This window comes from Scyliorhinus torazame, chromosome 1 (assembly GCF_047496885.1).
Source record: "Scyliorhinus torazame isolate Kashiwa2021f chromosome 1, sScyTor2.1, whole genome shotgun sequence".
NCBI lineage: Eukaryota > Metazoa > Chordata > Chondrichthyes > Carcharhiniformes > Scyliorhinidae > Scyliorhinus > Scyliorhinus torazame.
This window is the reverse complement of record NC_092707.1, coordinates 69,812,230-69,840,026: the sequence shown is the minus strand read 5'-3', so window position 1 is coordinate 69,840,026 and position 27,797 is coordinate 69,812,230. Positions and strand designations below refer to the sequence as shown.

The 27,797-nt window shown below is 45.4% G+C and overlaps 1 protein-coding gene across 5 annotated transcripts in view; it reads left to right on the top strand.

Annotated features, from left to right (window-relative positions):
- The window catches only part of rbm19 (RNA binding motif protein 19), a 436,673-nt gene that overhangs the window by 23,987 nt on the left and 384,889 nt on the right, over nt 1–27,797 (top strand). For all 5 annotated transcript variants that reach the window (XM_072496461.1, XM_072496480.1, XM_072496442.1 and 2 more), the window contains 5 exons: nt 3,159–3,233; nt 3,608–3,686; nt 9,585–9,656; nt 9,807–10,010; nt 15,006–15,136. In XM_072496461.1, the coding sequence (XP_072352562.1) occupies nt 3,159–3,233; nt 3,608–3,686; nt 9,585–9,656; nt 9,807–10,010; nt 15,006–15,136 (561 nt within the window). The remainder of the gene's footprint in view (nt 1–3,158; nt 3,234–3,607; nt 3,687–9,584; nt 9,657–9,806; nt 10,011–15,005; nt 15,137–27,797) is intronic.

Below are 27,797 nucleotides of genomic sequence, written 5' to 3'. Positions count from 1 at the left end.
TTTGCCCACTCTCCTAGCCTGTCCAAGCCCTTCTGCGGCCTTACCACTTCCTTAACACTACCTGCAAACCTTAGCAATAATGCCCTCAGTTCCTTCTTCCAGATCATTAATGTATATCATGAATAGTTGTGATCCCAACACTGACCCCTGTGGAACACCACTCGTCACTGGCTGCCATCTTGAAAAAGGCCCCTTTATCTCCACTCTCTGCCTTCTGCTAGTCAGCCAATCCTCTATCCATACCAGTGCTTTACTGCCAATACCCTGGGCTTTTATCTTATTGAGCAGCTTCCTGCATGGTACCTTGTCAAAAGGCCATTTGGAAATCCAAATAGATCACGTTGATTGGCTCTCCTTTGTGTAACATCCTCCTTACCTCCTCAAAGAATTCTAACAGATATCAGGCACAACCTCCCCTTGAGGAAGCCATGATGACTCAGCCCTATTTTATCATGCTCTTCCAAGTACCCTCCAATCTCAACCTTAATAATGGACTCTAAAATCTTAACAATGACCAAAGTCAGGATACCTGGCCTATAATTTCCTGTCTTTTGTCTCCGTCCCTTAAACAAGGGTGTTACATTAGCCATTTTCCAGTCCATGGGCACTCTCCCTGACTCCAGTGATTACTGAAAGATCACCACCAATGCCTCCACAATCTCCTCCGCTGTCTCCTTCAGAACCCAAGGGTGTAATCAATCCGGTCCGGGTGATTCATCCACCTTCAGACCTTTCAGCTTCACCAGCACCTTCTCCTTAGTGATGGTCACTACCCTCATCTCTGCATTCTTTTTCTCTCTCTCTCTCTCTCTCTCTTTTTCTCTCTCTCTCTCTCTCTTCCACTCCCCCCCCCCCCCCCCCCCCCCCCCCCCCACCACCACCACCACCACCACCACACACTCTTGAAGTTCTGGTATGGCACCGGTGTCTCCCATCATGAAGAATCAGATGCAAAGTATCTATTCAGTTCCTCTGCCATTTCTTTGTTCCCCATTACTACTTCTCCAGCTTCATTTCCCAGTGGTTCAATGTCCATTCTTGCTTCTCTTTTATAAATTGAAAAAAACTCTTGCAATCTTCTTTTATGTTACTAGCTAGCCTACATATTTCATCTCCTCCCCCATATTGCTTTTTTAGTTGTCCTCTGCTTGCTTTTAAAGGCTTCCCAATTCTCTGGCTTCCCACTAATTTTCACCACATTTTATACTTTTTCTTTTGCTTTTTGCTATCCTTGACTTCCCTTGTCAGCCATGGTTACCTCGTTCTCTGCTAAGCATGTTTCCTCTTCCATAGGATGGATTTCTGTTTGCCTCCTGAATAACCTCCAAAAACCCGTTATCCCTTCTTAGTTCCCAAATAACAGGGTCAAGTCTGTGCTTTTAGGCAAAGTCCACTGGAACTTTATTTGTCAGCTTGTGGTGCCCACTGGTAATTTAAACAAAAGAAAGATGGCGATTTAGCAAAAGCAAGCCAAGAAAATAGGTTTAGAAAGAGATAGATTGATTCCGGAATGGATTTTTCCACCCCGACAAGTGATTCTTAAGAATATTATTATCTAAAGGTGTTGCCTTCTTTACAGCTGTGATTGGCTTTAACTAATTTATAATTCACTCAATTCGGCCAAAGTGTCTGTCCATCAATTTAAGAGAGATATGTATTTAAATATTTCGGTGTGAATTTCCCATACCATCGCATGCCAATTTCCCAAATTATCGACACCTGCATCTCAACATAGACTGGCTGTTACTATAGAAACGGAACTGCCCGTATTGGGCAGCCGCCCAGATTTTAACCAAACCGTAGGGTCTTTTAGCTAGTTGAGTCTCTGATCTTGCAGGCCTCAAGCAACTTGTGAAATGTGAAAATACAGACTCTTATCTGATTAATTCCCAGCTATAGTTGCACTGAATTAATGCTGACTATGATTTAAGTTAATTATTCTTAATGAGTTCTCAATTAAACCTTTTACCTATTATCATCGATAGCTAACTAGAAAAGCCAATTTCTCTCACTCCCCTTCCAATCAACTCTGGCCAGCTCCTCCCTCATGTCTTTGTAGTTACCTTTATTCAATTGTAATTCCGCTGCATCGGATTCCAGCTTCTCCCCCTCAAACTGCAGGGTGAATTTTATCATATTGAGGTCTCCAGGCCCCCGAAGGGCTTCTTCACCTTAAGTTCCGTAATCAAGTCTGCCTCATTACACATCGCCAAATCTAGAATTGCCTGTTCCCTAGTGGGCTCTACCACAAGCTACTCTGAAAGAAACATACTTCGACATTCCACAAATTCCTTTTCTTGGGATCCGCTACCAACCTGATTTTCCAGACCCATCTGCATTTTGAAGCCCCCGTGATTATTGTAATATTGCCTTTCTTATATGCCTTTTCTATCTCGTGATTTATTTTCTGCCCTACATCCTGAATACTGCTAGAGGGGGCCTGAATATTACTCCATTAAGGTCTTTTTTTCCTTTGCGAATCCTCATCTGCACAAAGTCTACGCCTTCTAATCCTGTATTGCTTTTTGCTATTGATTTAACTTCATTCCTTACTAACAATGCAACCACGCCCCCTTTGCTCATCTGCCTGTCGTTTCGATAGGGCACATATCCTTGGATATTTAGATCCCAGCCCTGTTCCCCTTGCAGCCACATCTGTGATGCCCATGATATCGTACCTGCCAATTTCAATGCACGCTACAAGCTTATTTTCCTTCTTTTGTATACTGCGTGCATTTAGGTACAACACCCTCAGTCCTGTGTTGATCTCTACCCCTCTCATAGTTGTCCCTTTATCTGCTGTACCCCCTTCCTCCCTTCCCCCCCACTATTTATTTTAAAACCCTATCAACAGCCCTAGTTCTGCAATATGCCAGGACTTTGGTCCCAGCATGATTCAGATGAAGACCGTCTCATCGGAACAGCTCCTTCCTTTCCCAGTTCTGGTGCCAGCGTCCCATGAATTCGAACCCATTTCTCCTACACCAAACTTTGAGCCGCGCATTTACGTCTTTAATCTTATTGTCTCAGTGCCAATTAGCTCGTGGCTCAGGTAGTAATCCCAACTTTCTGCATTAGTAAAAATTTGCGATGCTTCCAGACAAACGTGAAAAATTAAGTAGGACATTAACTTGACTCTGATACTTATTTCTTTTCAGGCGCAAACTCACCAAAATGCACCAACTACACTGTATACTTTGAAACTGCGAGGCGCCCCCTTCAGTGTGAAAGAGGTACTAATCATATGTGATTTGTTTTCTATTAATTCCTTGTGTGAACAAATACCTGCAGTGTTGGAAAAGGGCAGAGGAAAAAATGTATGCAAATTTTGTTCATGACAGTGTAAGTAACTTTATTATATTACAAATTATGTGAATACATTTTTAATCTGGTTAAAAGCTCTGCTCAAGCTTGTAACATTTACTGCTCATATATGGATAAAATATCTTATTAACCGTTTATTTGTGGGAAAACACAGCCTTCATTCATTTCGATAAAATTCGGGAGTTTAAAATGTGGATTGCTTGAACATTAAAGTGAAATACAGGCTATCAGTCCTATGGATAGAGTTTGTCGACATTCATTTGGTGTGCTAATCTTATTCCAGAAACAAGTAAGAGAATTCTTTGTTCCAACAAAACCTGTGGCTATCCGAATTATCAGAAATGCAAATGGCAATACAACGGGTTTGTAACCAATTCAAGTTTTCTTCAATAATGTTTTTATTTTGGGGAGTGATGATGCATTTTTTAATTAGTTGAACAAGGAATACTCCTTTCGTATTGAATTCCATGTTTGTGTCGTAAGAAATCTTAAATCTTTCAATATCCGGTGTTTTATTCAATGGAACCTGCAGATTATCTTGTACTTAACGCTACTTTATTGTACGATGGAAATATGGTAAATTATTTTGTTGATTTTAGTACGTATTGTGGAATGTATGTTATGTAGAGTCCGATATCAATTTTCTGTCTATCTCCAGACTAACTTTCTTTCCATTAATAAAATTCTTCTAAACTCATTCTTCTAAAATTCATCCAATGGTTACAGGCACAACTTTTTCTCACAAAATAACTCCCCCATAAGACCATAAGACATAGGAGTGGAAGTAAGGCCATTCGGCCCATCGAGTCCACTCCACCATTCAATCATGGCTGATTTCAACTCCATTTACCCACTCTCTCTCCATAGCCCTTAATTCCTCGAGAAATCAAGAATTTATCAACTTCTGTCTTAAAGACACTCAACGTCCCGGCCTCCACCGCCCTCTGGCAATGAATTCCACAGACCCACCACTCTCTGGCTGAAGAAATTTCTCCTCATCTCTGTTCTAAAGTGACTCCCTTTTATTCTAAGGCTGTGCCTCCGGGTCCTAGTCTCCCCTGCTAATGGAAACAACTTCCCTCCATCCACCCTATCTAAGCCATTCATTATCTTGTAAGTTTCTATTAGATCTCCCCTCAACCTCCTAAACTCCAATGAATATAATCCCAGGATCCTCAGACGTTCATCGTATGTTAGGCCTACCATTCCTGGGATCATCCGTGTGAATCTCCGCTGGACCCGCTCCAGTGCCAGTATGTCCTTCCTGAGGTGTGGGGCCCAAAATTCATAGAATTTACAGTGCAGAAGGAGGCCATTCGGCCCATCGAGTCTGCACCGGCTCTTGGAAAGAGCACCCAACCCAAGGTCAACACCTCCACCCTATCCCCATAACCCAGTAACCCCACCCAACACTAAGGGCAATTCTGGACACTAATGGCAATTTATCATGGCCAATCCACCTAACCTGCACATCTTTGGACTGTGGGAGGAAACCGGAGCACCCGGAGGAAACCCACGCACACACGGGGAGAATGTGCAGACTCCGCACAGACAGTGACCCAAGCCGGAATCGAACCTGGGACCCTGGAGCTGTGAAGCAATTGTGCTATCCACAGTGCTACCGTACTGCCCTCACAGTATTCTAAATGGGGCCTAACTAATGCTTTATAAAGCTTCAGAAGTACATCCCTGCTTTTATATTCCAAGCCTCTTGAGATGAATGACAACATTGCATTTGCTTTCTTAATTACGGACTCAACCTGCAAGTTTACCTTTAGAGAATCCTGGACTAGGACTCCCAAGTCCCTTTGCACTTCAGCATTATGAATTTTGTCACCGTTTAGAAAATTGTCCATGCCTCTATTCTTTTTTCCAAAGTGCAAGACCTCGCACTTGCCCACGTTGAATTTCATCAGCCATTTCTTGGACCACTCTCCTAAACTGTCTAAATCTTTCTGCAGCCTCCCCACCTCCTCCATACTACCTGCCCCTCCACCTATCTTTGTATCATCAGCAAACTTAGCCAGAATGCCCCCAGTCCCGTCATCTAGATCGTTAATATATAAAGAGAACAGCTGTGGCCCCAACACTGAACCCTGCGGGACACCACTCGTCGCCGGTTGCCATTCCGAAAAAGAACCTTTTATCCCAACTGTTTGCCTTCTGCCTGACAGCCAGTCGTCAATCCATGTTAGTACCTTGCCTCGAATACCATGGGCCCTTATTTTACTCAGCAGTCACCCGTGAGGCACCTTATCAAAGGCCTTTTGGAAGTCAAGATAGATAACATCCATTGGCTCTCCTTGGTCTAACCTATTTGTTATCTCTTCAAAGAACTCTAACAGGTTTGTCAGGCACGACCTCCCCTTACTAAATCCATGCCGACTTGTCCTAATCCGACCCTGCACTTCCAAGAATTTAGAAATCTCATCCTTCACAATGGATTCTAGAATCTTGCCAACAACCGAGGTTAGGCTAATTTGCCTATAATTTTCCATCTTTTTCCTTGTTCCCTTCTTGAACAGGGGGGTTACAACAGCGATTTTCCAATCCTCTGGGACTTTCCCTGACTCCAGTGACTTTTGAAAGATCATAACTAACGCCTCCACTATTTCTTCAGCTATCTCCTTTAGAACTCTAGGATGTAGCCCATCTGGGCCCGGGGATTTATCAATTTTTAGACCTCTTAGTTTCTCTAGCACTTTCTCCTTTGTAATGGCTACCATATTCAACTCTGCCCCCTGACTCTCCTGAATTGTTGGGATATTACTCATGTCTTCTACTGTGAAGACTGACGCAAAGTACTTATTTAGTTCCTCAGCTATTTCCTTGTCTCCCATCACTAGATTACCAGCATCATTTTGGAGCGGCCCAATGTCTACTTTTGCCTCCCGTTTGTTTTTAATGTATTTAAAGAAACTTTTACTATCATTCCTAATGTTACTGGCTAGCCTACCTTCATATTTGATCCTCTCTTTCCTTATTTCTCTCTTTGTTATCCTCTGTTTGTTTTTGTAGCCTTCCCAATCTTCTGACTTCCCACTACTCTTTGCCACATTATAGGCTTTCTCTTTTGCTTTGATGCATTCCCTAACTTCCTTTGTCAGCCATGGCTGCCTAATCCCCCCTCTGATAACCTTTCTTTTCTTTGGGATGAACCTCTGTATTGTGTCCTCAATTACTCCCAGAAACTCCTGCCATTGCTGTTCTACTGTCTTTCCCACTAGGCTCTGCTCCCAGTTGATTTTCGTCAGTTCCTCCCTCATGCCCCTGTAGTTACCTTTATTTAACTGTAACACCTTTACATCTGATTCTACCTTCTTTCTTTCAAATTGGAGATTGAATTCGACCATATTATGATCACTGCCTCCTAAGTGCTCCCTTACTTTAAGATCTTTTATCAAGTCTGGCTCATTACATAACACTAAGTCCAGAATGGCCTGTTCCCTCGTGGGCTCCATCACAAGCTGTTCCAAAAAGCCGGAGATTATGACCCTTGAGGACCTTTTTTTAAAAATTTGAATCCTAGCTCTTTATAATCTCTAAACAGGTCCTCTTTCCTGGACTTGCTTCATCCCAGGAATCAGTTGAGTGAACCTTCTCTGAACTGTTTCTAATGCAGTTATGTTATTTCTTAAATAAAAAGACCATTCTTCAAGAGACCATTCATCATCTGTGTGCCACCCATCGAAACATCAGTTTACACGATGATTTCTCCGCACCTGCAATGACAACAGTCCACTCTGTTCTTTGCTCTACTGTTTATTCTCAAACCGATTTAAAACTTCCAGCTCTAGGACGCGATCTACTGGCCACGTTACACCCAAAAGGCAGCACCACGCAACAACAGATGCCAGGAGATCCATTTTCTGGGATCTACCCAGCTCGCCATACCTCGCAAAATCTAATGCGATCTCGCGAGACGTCGCAATGTGAATCCTGCCCATTGTGGGCGGATCACTTTTTGGCAAATCTGCATATTAGTGTGAGACAGCTAGTCTCACTCTAATATGCATTCCCAAGATGGGATCTAACATGTTCGCTTTGGTGATCTCCGACAAGTGCTGGTCTCCACAATCCGGGACCAGATTGAATGGCACTCGTGCGGTCTCCCAGGGAATCAGAGGCCCCAGGTGCTTGCCCTCTGGGCAGGGTGGCACCCTGGCACTGCCAAGGTGCCAAGCTGGCATTTTTCCTGCACTGCGGATCGGGCTTGGTGGTACCCTGTGTTGGTACAGGGGTTGTATGGGGAGGGGGGAAGCTGAGGATCCACTTAACGGTGAGTTGGGGCTCTGGAGTTTGCATCGGGGCGTTCAGAGATCCGGACGCCATTTAAAAATGGCGACCCAATTGCCTTCTGCACTGAGGACCTCCGGCGAACGGAGCTCCTCAGTGCAGAAAATGGGACTAATTCTAGCCTCGTTGGGGCATTCCCCACTTATGCCCCATATCTACCCGTTCAGTCGCGCGGTGTTTCTCTGCGCTCCAAGTACCTGGTTAAAGGTGCTCACTACGGGGCTCTGTTCCTATTCAGCGCTCCTTGTCTGACAAGTACTGGATAAGTCATCATTTCCATCAATTCTGAATCTGCAAAACAAAAACATTTATTAATGACATCCCTTTTCCCTCCCACCATCATCCTCTGCCATGATCCGATAGGTATTCACCTGAGTCAAGATTCCTGCCTGTTCTTTCTGGCTAAAACTGGTGGTGCACAATTTTGGTATCCTGCTCAACCCTGAGTTCAGCTTTCTACTCAAGACAGCCTTTTCGTAACATTGTTTAGTTACGTTTCTCTTTTGTTTTTGGCACCTTGTCCAAGACATAATTTTGCAAACTCATCATTCTTATTATTGGCATACTCCTTCACGTCGCCATGTACTGCACTTAATTGATTTTTTTATCCTTATCTTAATTTGATAGAGGGATGCCTTTGTGTGTCGGCCCACATTGAATTGAAATGATCAATCTTTCTTTCGTACCTGTCTCTGCTTTTTTGTCTCAAGATTACTGCTTTCTTCCTATTTTCTCTATTCTGTGATTAGAACAAGGTTTTTCTATTACGCCCATGCTCCCTGTAATTCTGCCCAAAACACCTTTGCTGTTCGACACCACTATCTTTTTAAAACTCGACTAATGTTGGGGAGCTTTCTATCAATTTGCTTTCTAAATTTCTTTCTTCTATTTCTGCTTGGTGTCTTTTTATTCCTCCTTACCACGTGTTTTGAGATGCTCTTTACATAAGTACCATTGCAGAATGGCTGCCTGCCTGATTTTTATGGGAGACAGCATGGCCAAATGTATGCTTTTTCTCACTGAACATGTACACATTCAAACAGGTTAGCAACATTTTGCTAGCTAATCTATTTTTATTTGTTCACAGGATGTGGCCATTGTTCGCAAGACCAACATTTATTGCCGAGTGAAATAATGCTTTTACCACCGATCAAGTCGTTTTCACATCCTTTTCTCTCCACCGTGCCCACCCTTCCATACCAAACCAAATCTAAATCACTTGGGTCAATCTGACCCAGCTACCTAGTACTACTAATTACTCTCTGATCCAAGCTGTTCTTACTGTCCAGCATTGTGCATCATGCATTTGTCCAAGAGACAGAAGGGAGTAATGTGTATTTTCATATATATAAAATCTGAATGAATTTTTCTTTATTTACATAATTAAGATATTTCCCACCTTTAATTTGATATTTGCTCTGCACCTTTTTGAAAAATCTCTAAATCTGTACCTATTTCATTCTATAAATCAGTCATTTCTGGCATTCCTGTGAGTTTATGGCATGATATATCTTTTGTGTTGATACCACAAAGACTCCATGTATCAGTATAAGAAGTTCAAGGATGAGCTTTTTCTATTATACTTTGGTTGATAGTAAAAATCCATTGACTGGGATGGGGGAGATAACCAACTCTCTGGAAAGCAGCTATTTACTGAAAAAGTAAATTCTCTCCATCTTTCATTCTTTTAAGTCACTTATTAAAACCTTCCTCTTGAAAGCTTTTGGCCACCTGTCCATGATGTCTCTTTGTTGGCTTGAAATCGTTTTTTAATAATCTTATTATGGATTTCCGAAGGGTCTAGGGACCTTGAACTACATTAGAGGCTCTATATAAATTCAAGTTGCTAAATTCAATATTGTTATATTCTTCAGGGTGCAGAAATAGATGATTCTACCTTCCTCATTATTTCCATTCAGCACAAATTCAATTTTGTCTAATTTTGGGACATGCTTCTTTCACAGGTTATGTATTTGTTGATTTTCAGTCAGAAGAGGATCTTGTAAAGGCATTGAAAAGAAATAAAGACTACATGGGTAAGGGGGTTTGATGTTTGTAAGGCAGTGGCACTCGACCTGTAGATCACCCTTGGATATAATATATATTTATGAAGTTAAGTTATAATATCTGAAATGGTGTTTTACTCCTTAAAATTGACCTGAAAATGTTTCCTGCTTTGGTTAAAGGTGGAAGATATATTGAACTCTTTCGGGAGAATAATGCTCAAAAAAATAAACCAGGCAGAAAAGGTGATGAGCAAAAATGGCTAAAAAGGGAAAAGAAAGCAGATGAAGAAGAAGAGGATCTCTCTGACTCAGGAAGATTGTTTGTTCGAAACCTACCGTATACCTGTACAGAAGAAGATTTAGAGAAAGTATTTTCTAAATATGGTAAGTAGTAATGTTCTTCCAATGCACAAGAACACAAGAAATAGGAGCAGGAGTGGACCACATGACCCATTTGAGCTGTTCAGTGTGATCAGGACCGATCTTGGGCTTCAACTCCATTTTCTGATCATTCCCCATATTACTTAATTCCCGAGAGACTAATAATCAATCTATCCCAGTTTTAAATGTACTCAACGATATGTCATCCACAACCCCCTCAGGTAGAGAATGCCAAAGATTCACAGCACATTGATTCACATAATTTCTCCTCACTCCTAAATGTTCGGCCACTTATCCTGAGACTGCGCCACTGTGATTTTGATTCCTCGACCAGTGAAACACCTTATTATGCCCCTTCAGAAGTTTTTTATGACACCACCCCTCATTCTTCTAAATTCCCAGAGAATATAAGCCCAATTTTCCCAGCCCCTCATCCTAGGACAATCCCCTCATCTGAGGGACCAATTTAGTGAACTTTCACTGTATAGCCTCCAACGCAAATATATTCTTTCTTAAATGTGGAGATCAAAACTGCACACAGTACCGCAGATGCGATCTCACCAAAATCCTGTACAACTGTAGCAAGGCTGCTTTATTGCAACAAAGGCCAACATGCCACTTGCTTTCCACATTCTGCATGCCTTGTACAAACACACCTGAATCTTTTTGAACATCAAAACATACAAGTTTCTCACCTTTTAAAAAAAATTCTGGTTTTTTAATTCTAAAGACCAAATTGAATAACTTCACACATCCCTATATTATACACCATCTGCTATCTCACTTAACCTGCCTATATCTTTCTGCTGCCTCTGACTCCTTTCCACTTGCGGTTTCATCGGCAAACTTAATGTACGTGTTATTGTGAATTACGTATTTTTGTACAAGTGAATTTTATTTTTACATACAATTCTATGATGCAGATTTGTCACAAACATAGTTGTCGCTGATTTTCAAAATGAGCAGGTTATTTGGCAGATTAAAACTGTTAAGCCATGGTGTTAGCTACGATGCCATGAGCTTTTTAATCTCCATTTCTCCATGTTTCTTGATGTCCTTACTTCTGAAGTGAAGATCTCCCTCTCACAACTCAATTGATGGTGCCTGTGGCTTCTGCATCTCTCGTTACTACTATTTCAAAAGCCACAACTGAAAGCAAATTAAATTTTATTGTTACTCCCTATTTTGAATGGTGCCTTGGAAGTAATAATAACAGGAGCATGTTGGTGTTAAACGAGTGAACTGGAAGACCAGGCAATGCAAATTAAATCATTCCTGGTCCAAAATTGCATCTTGACAATTTTCTAGCTCTACCTTGTTTATGGAGGAGACATCACATTCTAAGGAGGAGAGTCAGGACAAATAGAACTCTGAAATTGAGTAATACATGTAATTCCATAACACAGCCATTATTTTACGAATCATTGAAATAAACGGTGGCAATGTTTGATTATTCTGCAATACTGAAGCACTCAGCTCCTAAGTATTAAGTGAGGCGAGCAGTGCCGGTGGAAAGATATTTATTAAAGAGTATTTGTTAAATATCAGTGGTGGAGACGTTTTGAGACTCAATCGGAAAAAATCAACAGACACTTGGTGAGTAAGGAAAACCAGCTCGGATTTATTTAATTTAAAAAAAAAAAAACATTTTTTCAAAATTTAGATTACCCCATTATATTTTTCCAATTAAGGGGCAATTTAGGGTGGCCAATCCAACTACCCTGCATAACTTTGGGTTGTGGGGGTGAGACCCATGCAGACACGGGGAGAATATGCAAACCCCTCACGCTCAGTGACCCGGGCCGAGATTGAACCCGGGTCCTTGGCGCCAAGAGGCAGCAGTGCTAACCACTGTGCCACCAGCTTGGATTTATAAACAGCATATCGTGCTTGTTTAATTTAATTGAGTTTATTTGAAGAAGGAAGGTTGATGAAGAGAAGTGGTGAATATTTCTATATGATTTTTTAAAAGAAAGAATTTAACAAAGTAGCACATAAAAGGGTCAAATCATGGAACTCCCTACCAGCACTGTGGGTGGACTTCCACCACACAGATTGCAGCAGTTCAAGAAGACAGCTCACTCATTACCTTCTCTCAGGTAATTAGAGATGATGAGGGGGTGCCCGCGTTGGACTGGGGTGGGCAGAGTAAAAAGTCTTACAACACCAGGTTAAAATCCAATAGGTTTGTTTGGAATCACTAGCTTTCGGAGTGTAGCTCCTTCATCAGGTGAGTGAAGCGACAAAGCCAATGATGCAAGATGATCGACATGGATACCACCATTACACGTGAGAACACCACCCAGCAGATACGCAATTGATACTCGTGCGGCTCGGCCAATATTGTCTACCTCATACGCTGCAGGAAAGGATGTTCCGGGGTGAGACCATGCAGACGCTGCGACAACGGATGAACGGACATCGCGTGAAAATCACCAGGCAGGAATGTTCCCTTCCAGTCGGGGAACATTCAACAGTCAAGGGCATTCAACCTCTGATCTTCGGGTAAGCATTTTCCAAGACGGCCTTCAGGACGCACAAAAACGCAGAATCGCCGAGCAGAAACTTGATAGCCAAGTTCCGCACGCATGAGTACGGCCACAACCGGGACCTTGGATTCATGTCTCACTACACTCCCCACCACCATCTTGTCTGGACTTGCGAAATCTGACCAACTGTCCTGGCTTGAGACAATTCACACAACTTTAACCTGTGATTATCCCTCACCCCACTCGCACTGCCTGGACCTGTAAAGACTTAATTACCTGCAAAGACTCCCATTCAAAGTATCATCTTGCATCATTGGCTTTGTCTGTATATGAGTTTGAGTAACCTGCCTCTTCACTCACCTGATGAAGGAGGAATACGCTCCGAAAGCTAGCGATTCCAAACAAACCTGTTGGACTTTAACCTGGTTTTGTAAGACTTCTTACTGTGCAATTAGGGATGGGTAACTGGCCAGCAACACTCCCATCCTGTTAAAGAATGGAAAAACATATTGTTAACAAAATTGAGGTCCATGGAAAGGGATGGTTAATATCAGATTGCATAAAAAAATTACTATGGATGTAAAATGGCAAGTCGTGGTAAATAGTTGATTTTCAGACTGAAGGATGATTGTTAGTGCTGTTCCCCAAGTGATAATGGTAGAATCATTGCTTTTTTTCATATAAGTATTATATATATATATATGACTTGGGTACAGGAATCTTCCTCCTCCCAGGTACCATGCCCTGAGAGGGTGTTAGCATCCATGGACCTCCATTGCATTGGTCCACAGTTATGCTTGACAAAATACTACAGTGGTTTGCCGTTGCCTTCTGCAATATGGCTGACCAGGAAATTCCTGCTCTTACCCACATAAATGCGCCTTCTGTCACCATGAAGACCGGAAGTGGAACCTAAACACAGAGCTCCTGGCTCAAAGGTGGGATGCTACCACTTGTACCACAAGACCACCCAATTACTATTGAAATACAGAGTAACATTTCAAAATCTGCTGATGATACCAAGCTTACAAACATCTCACATTTCATTGCAGGATTTAACCCAGATGGATTTTAACCAAACTTGATGATACCAAACAAAATAGTGAGGATGATACAACTGGCGGCATGGTGCCACAGTGGTTAGCACTGCTGCCTCACAGCGCCAGAGCCCCGGGTTCAATTCTGGCCTCGGGTGACTATGTAGAATTTGCACATTCTTCCCATTTCTGCGTGGGTGGGTTTCCTCCGGGTGCTCCGGTTTTCTCCCACAGTCCAAAGATGTGCAGGTTAGGTGGATTGGCCATGTTAAATTGTCTCTTAGTGGCCAAGAGGTTAGGTGGGGTTACGGGACAGGATGGGGGCTTGGGCCTAGGTAAGGTGCTCTTTCAGAGGATCGGTGCAGAATCAATGGGCCCATTAGCCTCCTGCACTGTAGGGATTCTATGACTGCAATAGGAAAAGTGATACATTTTGACAGCAGGAACAGGGAGAGGCAATAGGGACTCAAATGGGGGACGGGGGCAGAGACACCTTGGGATTCTTGTGTATAAATCTTTGAAGAAGGCAGGGCATTTTGAAAGAATAATTAGCAAAGCATATGCGATTATAGAATTCATAAAGAGTACAAAACCAGGGCAGTTATACTGTACCTTTATGAAGCTCTGGTGAGGTCGTGATAGAGTATTTAAACAATTCTGGTCACATTCTAGGAAGACTGAGTGTCCTTGAAAGGATGTAGAGAATATTTGGCAAAATGGGACCTGGGGTGAATGAGAAGCTGGGGGATATCTGTCTTGGAATAAAAGAGATTGAGGGGAGATTTGTACAAGATTATGGAAGGTTTCGATAAGTTAGACAAAAGCTATTTCCATGAGCTGATGGTACAAGGAGAAGGGGGCACAGATTTAAGGTTTTGGGAAAGAGATGCATGGGGGCTGTGGGGAAGAATTTTCTCAAATAGTGAGTAGTAATAACTTGCACTCTACTGCAAAGATGGACGAGGAAATCATTAACTATTTCAAAAGAAAATTGAATGGTCACTTGAGGAACTAAATTTGCAAATGGAACTGATTGGATTTCTCTGCTGGCAGCCAGCATGGACTCGATGGGTCGAATGGCTTCCTTGTGTGGTAATAGCTCTGACTTCAAACCAGGTAGTTTGAAGTAGAGAAGATTATGGTAATGACAATTTAGCAAGGTGCATAAACCTTGTACGTTGCCCGCAATAGCCTGCGCACTTAATAGTTGAAAGTTAAACCTTTATAATTGACTTCTGGTGATGTAAAGTTATATGGAAAAATAGATTTTTTTATAAATGCACAAATGCCAGCAGTTATAGCCTGTTGTTAGTGACTATACTTCATGTACAAGTGCGTTTTTTAAAAATGTGACCGTAAATGTATTTTATGAAATTAGCTTACAAAAATAAGAAATTAAATCAGTTTTTATTAAAAATTATTGTCATAGCTTTTATGATTAATTTTATAATTTTCTGTCAAACACTCCACAGGACTGTTATCAGAGATTCATTTTCCTATTGACAGTCTGACTAAGAAACCTAAAGGTTTTGCCTTCATCACCTACACGATGCCTGAACATGCAGTGAAGGCATTTGCTGAACTTGATGGTGAAGTGTTTCAGGTAAAGTTTGTAGTCATTCTCCATAAAATTTGTGATTCGCATATGATTAACCCAGCCATCCATTGAAATATAACATCCTTTCATCAGTTCTGTGATTATATAGTTCACAGTTTCTGTAAGATATGAAGAGTTGAATGAATTTGGGGATATTAGAGAGATCTTTTGGCTTCTGGTATTAAAATCTGCTGCTGTTTTTGTCCTATTACTGCTTGATGTCAGTTATTACTTCTGAAGGGGGCTAGGATGTTACATCACATTAAACATTAAAATCTTTTATCAGTCATCGTGTTGATAACATAATTAACCAATTTCATTTCGGTTACAATGATTTGCATTGATTTTATAAATTGATTGAAATTACAAATAGGAAAAAAATACGCTGCTTCATCTAGCCTGTCCCATTTCTTTGTAACCTCTGGGAGAGGCCAATTAATGTAAAAAGCAAGGTAACTTTTGGAAATCCGAAAAATTCCTCCGAATCCTTTTGAGGGTTTAGAATTAGTCCAGGAGATCACTGTAACCTGATTTTCGTGAGCTATTCTTTTGTTTATTTTACCCATGCATGAGGCTGGGATTCCACTATTTGACCACCTTGAGGCCCACTTTTACAGGTCATGGACAAGTTTTTTTAAAAAAGCTGCAAAACTGTGGCACCAGCTATAAATTGAATAAATGTGGAAGTGAACTATCATATAGAATCTACAGTGCAGAAGGAGGCCATGCGGCCCATCGAGTCTGCACCGGCTCTTGGAAAGAGCACCCTACCCAAGGTCAACACCTCCACCCTATCCCCATAACCCAGTAACCCCACCCAACACTAAGGGCAATTTTGGACACTAAGGGCAATTTATCATGGCCCATCCACCTAACCTGCACATCTTTGGATTGTGGAAGGAAACCGGAGCACCCGGAGGAAACCCACGTACACACGGGGAGGATGTGCAGACTCCGCACAGTGACCCAAGCCGGAATCGAGCCTGCGACCCTAGAGCTGTGAAGCAATTGTGCTGTCCACAATGCTACCGTGCAGGTGGGCAGAAAAGTGGCAAACTGAATTCAACCCAAAGAAGTGTGAGGCGATGCATTTGGGAAGGTCAAACAAGGCAATAAATGGAAGGATACTGAAAGGTGTAGAGGAAGGGAGGGACCTTGGATCGAATGTCCACAGATCCCGGAGGGTTGCAGAACAGGTCGATAAAGTGGTTAAAAAGGCATATGGAATCCGTTCATTTATTAGCCAAGGCACAGAATATAAGAGCAGGCAGCAGTGCTCACCACCGTGCCACCATGCTGCCCTTTCAGTGACCTAAACGTTCTCCAATTCTGAGCCCAGGTGAAATCTAGATACATATTGTGTTATGATCCTGTTCGAGACTGTCAACGTTTGAAGAGAAACTGTAACACCCAACAAATGAACAAAACTACACAACTAGATTTCAAGTTTTTAAACAAAAAGAACAAACTTTGTTTTTAAGAATTAAAAGCAAGCACTGTAACACTATAAAGAACAAAGAAAAGTACAGCACAGGAAGAGGTCCTTCGACCTTCCAAGCTTGCGCCGACCATGCTGCCCGTCTAAACTAAAATCTTCTACACTTCCGGGGTCCGTTTCCCTATATTCCCATCCTATTCATGTACTTGTCAAGATGCCCCTTAAACATCACTATCGTCCCTGCTTCCACCACCTCCTCCGGCAGCGAGTTACAGGCACCCACTACCCTCCTTGTAAAAAAACTTGCCTCGCACATCTCTAAACCTTGCCCCTCGCACCTTAAACCTATGCCGCCTAGTAATTGACCCCTCTACCCTGGGGAAAAGGTCCCTGACTATCCATTCTGTCTATGCCCCTCATAACTTTGTAGACCTCTATCAGGTTGCCCCTCAACCTCCGTTGTTCCAGTGAGAACAAACCGAGTTTATTCAACCTCTCATCATAGCTAATGTCCTCCATACCAGGCAACATCCTGGTAAATCCCTTCTGCACCCTCTCTAAAGCCTCCACATCCTTCTGGTAGTGTGGCGACCAGAATTGAACACTATACTCCAAGTGTGGCATAACTAAGGTTCTATACAGCTGCAACATGACTTGCCAATTTTTATACTCAATGCTCCGGACAATGAAGGCAAGCATGCCGTATGCCTTCTTGACTACCTTCTCCACCTGTGTTGCCCCTCTCAGTAACCTGTGGACCTGTACACCTAGATCTCTCTGACTGTCAATACTCTTGAGGGTTCTACCATTCACTGTATATTCCCTACCTGTATAAGACCTTCCATAAACTATCATTTATAATTACTAATGCTATGAACTCAGTTCCACTTTCTACATTCATCCTCTGCCCCCTAATAATCCTGAGACGTTACAGCAATCGTGAAGATGCATTCACTTCTGTAAAAATCAACCCAAAAGAATGGCGGCATGTATCACAGTGGTTAGCACTGTTACTTCACAGTGCCAGGGTCCCAGGATTGATTCCTGGCTTGAGTCTCTGTCTGTGCAGAGTCCTACATAGATACATACATAGAAGATAGGAGCAGGAGGAGACCTTTTGGCCCTTCGAGCCTGCTCCGCCATTCATCACGATCATGGCTGATCATCCAACTCAATAGCCTGGTCCTGCTTTCTCCCCATAGCCTTTGAATGAATGAATGAATACTTTTCTCGTTGAATGAATACTTTTCTCGTTGAATGAATACTTTTCTTCAGTGTTCACCAAGGGGGGCCATGTTTTTGAGGATGAGAGTGTGATACAGGCGGGTAGGCTGAAGGAGGTAGATGTTCTGAGGGAGGATGTATTAGCAATTTTGAAAAACCTTAGGGTCGACAAGTCCCCTGGGCCAGATGGGATATATCCTAGGATTCTTTGGGTGGCAAGAGATGAGATTGCAGAGCCTTTGGCTTTGATCTTTGGGTCCTCACTGTCCACGGGGATAGTGCCAGAGGACTGGAGAGTGGTGAATGTTGTTCCTCTGTTCAAGAAAGGGAATAGGAATGGACCTGGTAACTATAGGCCGGTTAGTCTTACTTCGGTGGTCGGTAAGTTAATGGACAAGGTCCTGAAGGATAGGATTTATGACCATTTGGAAAGATGCAGCTTAGTCCGGGATAGTCAACACGGATTTGTGAAGGGTTAAGTCTTGCCTCACAAATTTGATTGAATTTTTTGAGAAGGTAACTAAGTGTGTAGATGAAGGTAGAGCAGTTGATGTCGTATACATGGATTTTAGTAAGGTGTTTGATAAGGTTCCCCATGGTCGGCTCATGAAGAAAGTAAGGAGTTGTGGGATAGAGGGAAATTTGGCCAATTGGATAAGTAACTGGTGGTGGATGGAAAATTTTCAGACTGGAGACCAGTTACCAGCGGTGTACCACAGGGATCAGTGCTGGGTCCTCTGCTATTTGTGATTTTTATCAATGACTTGGAGGAGGGGCTGAAGGGTGGGTCAGTAAATTTGCTGATGACACCATGATTGGTGGAGTAGTGGATGAGGTGGAGGGCTGTTGTAGGCTGCAAAGAGACATTGATAGGATGCAGAGCTGGGCCGTAAAATGGCAGATGGAGTTTAACCCTGATAAGTGCGAGGTGATTCATTTTGGTAGGAAAAATTTGAATGCGGATTGCAGGGTTCTGAGGAATGTGGAGGAACAGAGAGATCTCTGAAGGTGGCCACTCGAGTGGATAGAGCAGTGAAGAAGGCCTATAGTGTATTAGCGTTTATTAACGGGGCTTGAGTTTAAGAGCCGTGGGGTTATGCTGCAACTGTACATGACCCTGGTGAGACCACATTTGGAGTATTGTGTGCAGTTCTGGTCACCTCCCTATAGGAAGGATGTGGAAGCATTGGAAGGGTGGAAGAGATTTACCAGGATGCTGCCTGGTTTGGAGGATGGGTCTTATGAGGAAAGGTTGAGGGAGCTTGGGCTTTTCTCTTTGGAGCGGAGGAGGATGAGAGGCGACATAATAGAGGTTTATAAGATGATGAGGGGGATAGATAGAGTGGACGTTCAGAGACTATTTCCTCAGGTGGATGTAGCTGTTACAAGCTGTTACAGGGGCATAATTATAAGGTTCAGGGTGGGAGATATAGGAGGGATGTCCGAGGTAGGTTCTTTACTCAGAGAGTGGTTAGGGTGTGGAATGGACTGCCTGCTGTGATAGTGGAGTCGGACACTTTAGGAACTTTCAAGCGGTTATTAGATAGGCACATGGAGCACACTAGAATGACAGGGAGTGGGATGGCTTGATCTTGGTTTCGGACAAGGCTCGGCACAACATCGAGGGCCGAAGGGCCTGTTCTGTGCTGTACTGTTCTATGTTCTATGATCCCATTCCCCCCAAGTGCTTTATCCAGCCGCCTCTTGAATATATTCAAAGTTTTAGCATCAACTACTTCCTGTGGTACTGAATTCCACAGGCTCACCACTCTTTGTGTGAAGAAATGTCTCCTTATCTCTGTCCGAAATGGTTTGCCCTGAATCCTCAGACTGACCCCTGGTTCTGGACACACCCACCATTGGTAAGATCTTCCCTGCATCTACCCTGTCTAGTCCTGTTAGAATTTTATAGGTCTCTATGAGATCCCTCCCCTCATTCTTCTCGACTCCAGCAAGAACAATCCCAACCTAGTCAATCTCTCCTCTTTTGACAGTCCCGCCATCCCTGGAATCAGTCTGGTAAACCTTCGCTGCACTCTCTCGAGAGCAAGAACATCCTTCCTCAGAGAATGAGACCAAAACTGCACTCAATACTCCCAAGTGTGGCCTCACCAAGGCCCTGTACAATTGCAGCAACACATCCTTGCTTCTATACTCAAAACCTCTTGAAATGAAGGCCAACATACCATTGGCCTCTTTACTGCCTGCTGCACCTTGTTTTTGAAAACTCACCACTATTCTTAGAAGTCCCCCTATACCAAAAAGGGCCGACATTCTAAATGGTGATCAGGGATTCTCACTCCCCGACTCCGATGCAAGCTTCAGTGGGTGCTATTCAGGTCAAACTATATTTTCAAGTTATCCCCCCGGTATAACCCATACCTTCACCGAAGATTTCATCTACTTACAACTTAGTAGCATCGATCCTGGGTCCCGCATTGCTAAGTAAGTAAAGTAGACTTTGGAATAACCACTATTTCAGGTTAAAACCTTTAAGTTATTTTATTATTATATTTCTTTTTCTCTTTTTAAAAGATGCAATCACTGTCTTTACAGAAAAGTAAAAAGATCTTGCTTCTGGATCCTTCTGGTTGGTTGAAGGGACCTTCAGGCCCAACTTGACAATCAATCTTCTTTAAAGTCTGGTCTTCTTTAGATGTATCAGCTATTTTAGCTCGGCTGCTCTGCCCTGTCCATTTCCCATGGCCGAGCTGATTGTAATCTGAGTCTAGCTGCTTGTTCCTTCTCTGCTTCTCTTTCTCTCCCTCTGAGCTCTGGTTGTGGAACTGAATCTGATTCTTTCCTGCCCTGGTCTCGAGGTTTATATTTGCTTTCTAACAATTAAGTTTTTTGATGTTATTGTAAAGTAACTCTTATTTTCTTTGATTGTAAAAAGCATCTTTTGATCTAAACCTTTTAATCCAACTAAGTATACATTTTGACATGACTTCATCTCATAGATCTGATTACATTGTTTCCTTTGTGGTGTTCAAAATGCTTTGGTTTCAATAGGTGTTACTTTTAATTCCTGCCATTTCTATAGTTTTATTTTCCAATTGTGTCCTCAGCTCAATTTTGACTTTGATTTTGGCTTGAATTATGTTTCTCATAGACTGAGAGCCTCCAGTTTTCTTTAATTTACCTGGTATGAGCAAATTTTCACACTTCGAATTATCACAAAATTCAACTGAACTCATCCATTCTTTTCCAGATCCTTACTAAGTTAATTACTTTCAATGAAGGTGTGAGCCATTGTTTTTGGCTTCATTCAAAATCCTGTTTGTCTTGTTTGCTGAGCCTGCTTGACCAAGGATATCTGCATTTTACAATCCTTCTCCTGGCAGCTGCTGTTAACCCTTTGTGGGATCTTTCCCTGCATTCTCTCATGTTTCTCCCAGACCAGATATTGCCAGACGTCCATGTTTCAAATGACACATTTTTCCATATTATCAATTACAACCTGCATACTTACCTTCAGTGAATGGTGCACAAGGACATCCAGGTCCTGCTGCACGCTCCCTTCTCCCAATTTACAACCAATCAGGTAGTAATCTGCCTTCCTGTTTTTGCTTCCAAAGTGAATAACCTCACACTTATCCAAATTATACTGTATCTGCCATTGATTTGCCCATTCATCCAACCTGTCCAGATCTTGCTGCAGGATCCCTTCATCCTTGTCACAATTCAATCAGGAGAAGTGTGAGGTAATGCATTTGGGGAGGCCAAACAAAGCAAGGGAATAATCGATAAATTGGGAGGATGTTGAGAGGAGTAGAAGAATCAAGAGACGTTTGACTGCATGATCACATCCTGAAGGTGGCAGGATAGGTGGTAAAGAAAGCATATAGAATTCTGACCTTTATCGGACACCGGTATTGAATACAAAAGCAGAGATATGCTGGTTCGGCTACAGGTGGAATTTGGTATGCAGTTCTGGTCACTGATTACAGGATAGACATAATTGCTCTGGAGAGAGTGCAGAGGAGATTTACAAGAATGGTGTCAGGCATTGAAAGTTGCAGCTATGCGGAAATGTTGGTTAGGCAACGTTATCCTTCAAACAGAGGAGGCTGGAACTTCCGGTGACAGTGATGTGCTGAGCAGATGCACATCAGTGGCTCTACTCAGGAACATAGCCAAGTAGGCACTTTTAGTTGAAATTAGCACAAATATTCGGTAGCATCACACCCACAATTAAGAAACAAAGAACAGAACCATCATGCCAGCAAATGGGAGCTCGAGAGGCCGCAGAGATGGCAGGAGCATCGGAAAAGGCCACGAACAGCAGGTGGATGAGTCAACGGACCCAGGAGATGAGGGGTCCCCGGCCACCCCGGAGAGAGAGGGACCGACAACCCGAACAATGCGCCCCCCCCCCCCCACCAGCACCACCAACTGGAGATGGATGGAAGACATTCCTGAAGAAGGAATTGACCGTGGTAAGGGAGGGAATAAAAGTGACAATCCAGGTGGTGGTCAAGGTGGCAGTAGCGGAGGCGATGGTCGCCATGTAGGCGGCGATCGATGGACTGGGGAAAAAGGTGGGAGGCGCCAGGGAAGACGATCCTCGAGCTGGAGAAGGCATCGACAGGATTGTCGCTCTGGAGCCAGAGATCAAAAATTTGGTAGCAACCCTGGGAGCCTGAAGGGGAAAATTGGGAAGCAGAGAATAGGTCCTGACAGCAGAATATCTGGATCGTGTGCCTGTCAGAGGGGATCGAGGGCAGGGATCCGATGGGCTATGTGGACCAAATGCTGGGCAACCTAGGGAGGGACAACTTCCCTAACCCGCCGGAGATCGACAGAGCACACAGATCGCTCTGGTCGAAGCCCAAAGCAGGGGATCAACCAAGGGCGATAATCGCGAAACTGCACCGTGAATGGATCCTGCGGTGGGCGAGGCAGGCGAAGGCGAGCAGCTGGGAAGGATATAGAATCTGGGTCTTTTAGGCCAGGGAACTGGGAGCATTCATGCAGCAGTTGAGGGCAGTGGACACATGGCAGTTCCTACACCCTGGTGAGAAGGAATTCTCATTCTTTTAACCGGTGAACAAGGTATACACCCATATCGACTTCTTTGCAGTGGGGATCGACTTCTTTGCAGTGGGGAATCGGTGCTTCCAGAAATAGTAAGAACGGAATACTCTGCGATAATCATCTCCGACAATGCTCCATATTACATGAATGTGAGGTTGGAGACAGGCGATGCCCAATGGCCCGCTTGGAGGTTGGACACGGACCTCATGGTCGACAAGGTCCTCTGCCAGAAAACGTCACAGGCCACAAGCAAGTACATCACTAACAACCAGAATGGGGAAGTCTCACCTTCCACGTTCTGGGAGGCATTGAAGGCAGTGATTAGGGGAGAGATTACAGCCTACAAGGTGATGCACGATCAATGACCACTAAAGCGAGATTGTAGTCCAACTGAAGGCTTTAATAAGCTAGATGTTTCACCCAGCAGCTCAGGTACAGAATGAAGGCTGCTGAGGCGGCATGGGCTCTTATACCCCGCCCAGCAGGGCGGAGCTACCATACCGCTTGACCAATAGGAAGCATACAATTTCTACCAATGGTGTTCCAGCATTACCAGATGCCGTAATACCTCTACTACCACATTCACCCCCTGTTAAAAAAGAGTCCGGCGGGGGTGGTGGCCTGATACTACAAGCATGGCAACGTGGTAGAATTAGTTATGGAGGTACCGTAATACCTCCGTACAGTGTTTTGTAACTATTTACAATTCTAGGAACTATTTACAGTTTATGATTTAAATTTACAATTTAAAGTGAAGCAATCAGTCGATCGGGGCCCCCGGTCGCCCTCTGTGATCATCGAAGCTTCGGTGGTGACTCCGGTGGAGGCTCGGGCGTCCGTGACTCCGGGAGCGTGGCGTCAATCTCCGTGGCAGCTTCGACACCCCTAGACGGCACTGGTGGGGAAAACGGTTGACCTGGGAAGGGAGCGCCTGCGGGGTGTGTCGGTGGGTGGGGGGGGGCCTAGACGGGGTCGGCGGAAGGACTGATCCTCTTGTAAGGTGCCCTGGTGGAGGGGAGGGTGGGACTGGTGGCTGGGGTGTGCGTGGGGCTCCGGCAGGCGCCAGGTCTCGTAGGGAGACCGTATCTTGTCGGCCGTCGGGGTACGCCACGTAGGCGTACTGGGGGTTAGCGTGGAGAAGATGGACCCTCCCGATCAACGGGTCCGACTTGTGCGCCCGCACGTGTTTTCGGAGCAGGATGGGTCCGGGAGCTGCCACCAGGTCGGGAGCGAGGTCCCAGAGGAGGACTTCCTGGGGAAAACAAGGAGACGCTCGTAAAGTGTCTGGTTGGTTGTGGTACAAAGCAGTGACCGGATGGAGTGGAGGGCATCCGGGAGGACTTCCTGCCAGCGGGAGACTGGGAGATTCCTGGACCGTAGGGGCAGTAAGACGGTCTTCCAGACCGTTCCGTTCTCCCTCTCTACCAGTCCGTTACCCCGGGGGTTGTAACTGGTCGTCCTGCTCGAGGCGATGCCCTTGCTGAGCAGGAACTGACGCAGTTCGTCACTCATAAAAGGAGGACCTCCTATCACTATGTAGAGAGGCGGGGAACCCGAACAGTGCAAAGATGCTATGGAGGGCCTTGATGACGGTGGTTGCGGTCATGTCGGGGCAGGGGATGGCGAATGAGAACCGGGAGTACTCGTAAATCACGTTCAGGAAATACGTGTTGCGGTCGGTGGAGGGGAGGGGGCCTTTGAAGTCCATGCTGAGGCGTTCAAAGGGACGGGAAGCCTTTATCCGGTGCGCTTTCTCTGGCCGGTAGAAGTGCGGTTTGCACTCCGCGCAGATTTGGCAGTCCCTGGTGACGGACCTGACCTCCTCGATGGAGTAGGGCAGGTTGTGGGTCTTGATGATAAAGTGGAAAAAGCGAGTGACCCCTGGGTGGCAGAGGTCCTCGTGGAGGGCTTGGAGGCGGTCCACTTGTGCGGTGGCACATGTGCCGCGGGACAGGGCGTCAGCAGGCTCGTTTAGCTTCCCGGGACGATACAAGATCTCGTAGTTGTAGGTGGAGAGTTCGATCCTCCACTGCAAGATCTTATCGTTTTTTATCTTGCCCCGCTGTGCATTATCGAACATGAAAGCAACCGACCGTTGGTCAGTGAGGAGCGTGAATCTCCTGCCGGCCAGGTAATGCCTCCAATGTCGCACACCTTCTACTATGGCCTGGGCCTCTTTTTCGACTGAGGAGTGGCGGATTTCGGAAGCATGGAGTGTGCGTGAGAAGATGGACACGGGCCTGCCCGCTTGGTTGAGGGTGGCCGCCAGAGCTACGTCAGACGCGTCACTCTCGACCTGGAAGGGGAGGGACTCGTCGATGGCGTGCATCATGGCCTTTGCAATGTCCGTTTTGATGGGGCTGAAGGCCTGGCGGGCCTCTATCGACAGGGGAAAAGCTGTGGATTGGATCAGGGGACAGGCCTTGTCCGCATAGTTGGGGACCCACTGGGCGTAGTAATTGAAAAACCCTAGGCAGCGCTTCAGGGCCTTGGAGCAGTGAGGGAGGGGGAACTCCATAAGGGGGCGCATGCGTTCAGGATCGGGGCCTATAACTCCATTTCGCACTATGTAGCCGAGGACGGCTAGGCGGTCGGTGCTAAACACGCATTTATCCTTGTTGTATGTAAGGTTAAGGATCTTTGCGGTCTGGAGGAATTTTTGGAGGTTGGTGTCGTGGTCCTGCTGGTCGTGGCCGCAGATAGTGACATTATCGAGATACGGGAATGTTGCCCGTAAACCGTACTGGTCAACCATTCGGTCCATCTCGCGCTGGAAGACCGAGACCCCGTTGGTGACACCAAAGGGAACCCTTAAGAAGTGATAGAGCCGCCCATCTGCCTCAAAGGCAGTGTATTTGCGGTCACTAATGCAGATGGGGAGCTGGTGGTAGGCGGACTTGAGATCCACCGTGGAGAAGACCGTGTAATGCGCGATCCTGTTTACCAGATCGGATATGCGGGGGAGAGGGTACGCGTCCAGCTGCATAAACCTGTTGATGGTCTGAATGTAGTCGATGACCATCCTATGTTTCTCCCCGGTCTTTACCACCACTACTTGAGCTCTCCAGGGACTGTTGCTAGCTTCAATGACTCCTTCCCTCAGCAGCCTTTGGACCTCTGACCTAATAAAAATCCGATCCTGGGCACTGTACCGTCTGCTCCTGGTGTCGACGGGTTTGCAATCCGGGGTGAGGTTCGCAAACGGGGAAGGCGGATCGACCTTGAGGGTCGCGAGGCCGCAGACAGTGAGGGGGGGTATAGGGCCACCAAATTTGCAAGCTAGACTTTGGAGATTACACTGGAAGTCTAAACCTAGGAGTGTGGCCGCGCAGAGGTGGGGAAGGACGTAGAGCCGGTAATTTTTAAACTCCCTTCCCTGGACTGTGAGGTATGCGACACAAAACCCCTTTATCGCTACTGAGTGGGAACCGGAGGCCAGGGAGATTTTTTGATTAACGGGGTGGACGAGGAGAGAACAGCGCCTTACCGTGTCTGGGTGTATGAAGCTCTCCGTGCTCCCACAGTCAATTAGGCAGGATGCCTCGTGCCCGTTGATAAATACAGTCGTTGTAGCAGTTGAGAGTGTTCGAGGCCGGGACCGATCCAGAGTCACTGAGGTGAATCGCAGCAGTTGAGTGTTCTCTTCGGGCAGTGTGTGGTCAGCAGAGCTGGGGTCCTGGGGGTCAACCCATGATGGCGGCTCCCATTGGTCGCACATGGCTGGGGGTGCACAAAATGGCGGCGCCCATCCATCTAGGGTGGCGTCCACAGGACAAGATGGCGGCACCTGGGGGCCGCATGTGGCCCCGGAGTAGGAAGGTGGCGGCGCCCGCTGGCTGCACGGGGACCGTGGAGAGGTTTGTGGTGGCGGTCCGCATTTGCCGCCGGAGACCGCAGTAACCGCACGGGCCTGGCATACCACCACGAAATGGCCCTTTTTACCGCATCCCTTGCAGGTGGATGCACGGGCCGGGCAGCGCTGGCGGGGGTGCTTGGTCTGCCCGCAAAAGTAACAGCGGGGCCCCCCGTGGTTGCCAGGCTGCTGCACAAGCTTATGGGGGATGTCTCGGGGTAGGCTGCGGAGGGGTTCCACGCTGCCCAGGGGGCTGCAGCGCGGTCGGGAATGAAAGCGCGGGCGTTTCTGGAGGCCACATCCAGGGAGCCTGCAAGGGCCCGTGCCTCCTTGAGACCTAGAGTGTATTTTTCCAGCATTCGCTGGCGGATTTGGGAGGACAACATACCTGCCACGAAAGCGCTGCGGCCCAAGAGTTCAGTGTGTTCGCTCGCCGAAACATGCGGGCAGCTGCAGTTTCTCCCCAACACCAGGAGTGCACGGTAGAATTCTTCCAGCGATTTCCCCAGGGATTTATCGCCTCGTTGCTAGCAAGCGAGGTTGTAATCCAACTGAAGGCTTTAATAAGCTAGATGTTTCCCCCAGCAGCTCAGGTACAGAATGAAGGCTGCTGGGGCGGCATGGGCTCTTATACCCCGCTTAGCAGGGCGGAGCTACCATACCGCTTGACCAATAGGAAGCATACAATTTCTACCAATGGTGTTCCAGCATTACCAGGAACCGTAATACCTCTACTACCACACAAGGATCATAGAGATGGGGAAGAGAGGGCGGCCAGACAGCAACTGATTGACTGCGTCCTGGAGGTCGACAGATTGCCGATGGGTTCCTGGCGGACTTCCATAAACAATTTATACCAGCTTTGGCCCTGCGCCTATGGGAGATGTTCGCAGCCTCACTAGCGAGGCACTGCCTGCCTCCCACGCTAACACAGGCCACCATATCGCTGATACCCAAAGGCAAAGACCCGACGGAATGCGGAACATATAGACTCATTTTGCAGCTTAACGTAGATGTGAAGATACGTGCGACCAAGAGACTGGAGAACTGCATACCAGAAGTGGTCGCAGAGAACAAGAGGGGCTTTGTCAAGGTTAGACCGCTAACTGCGAGCA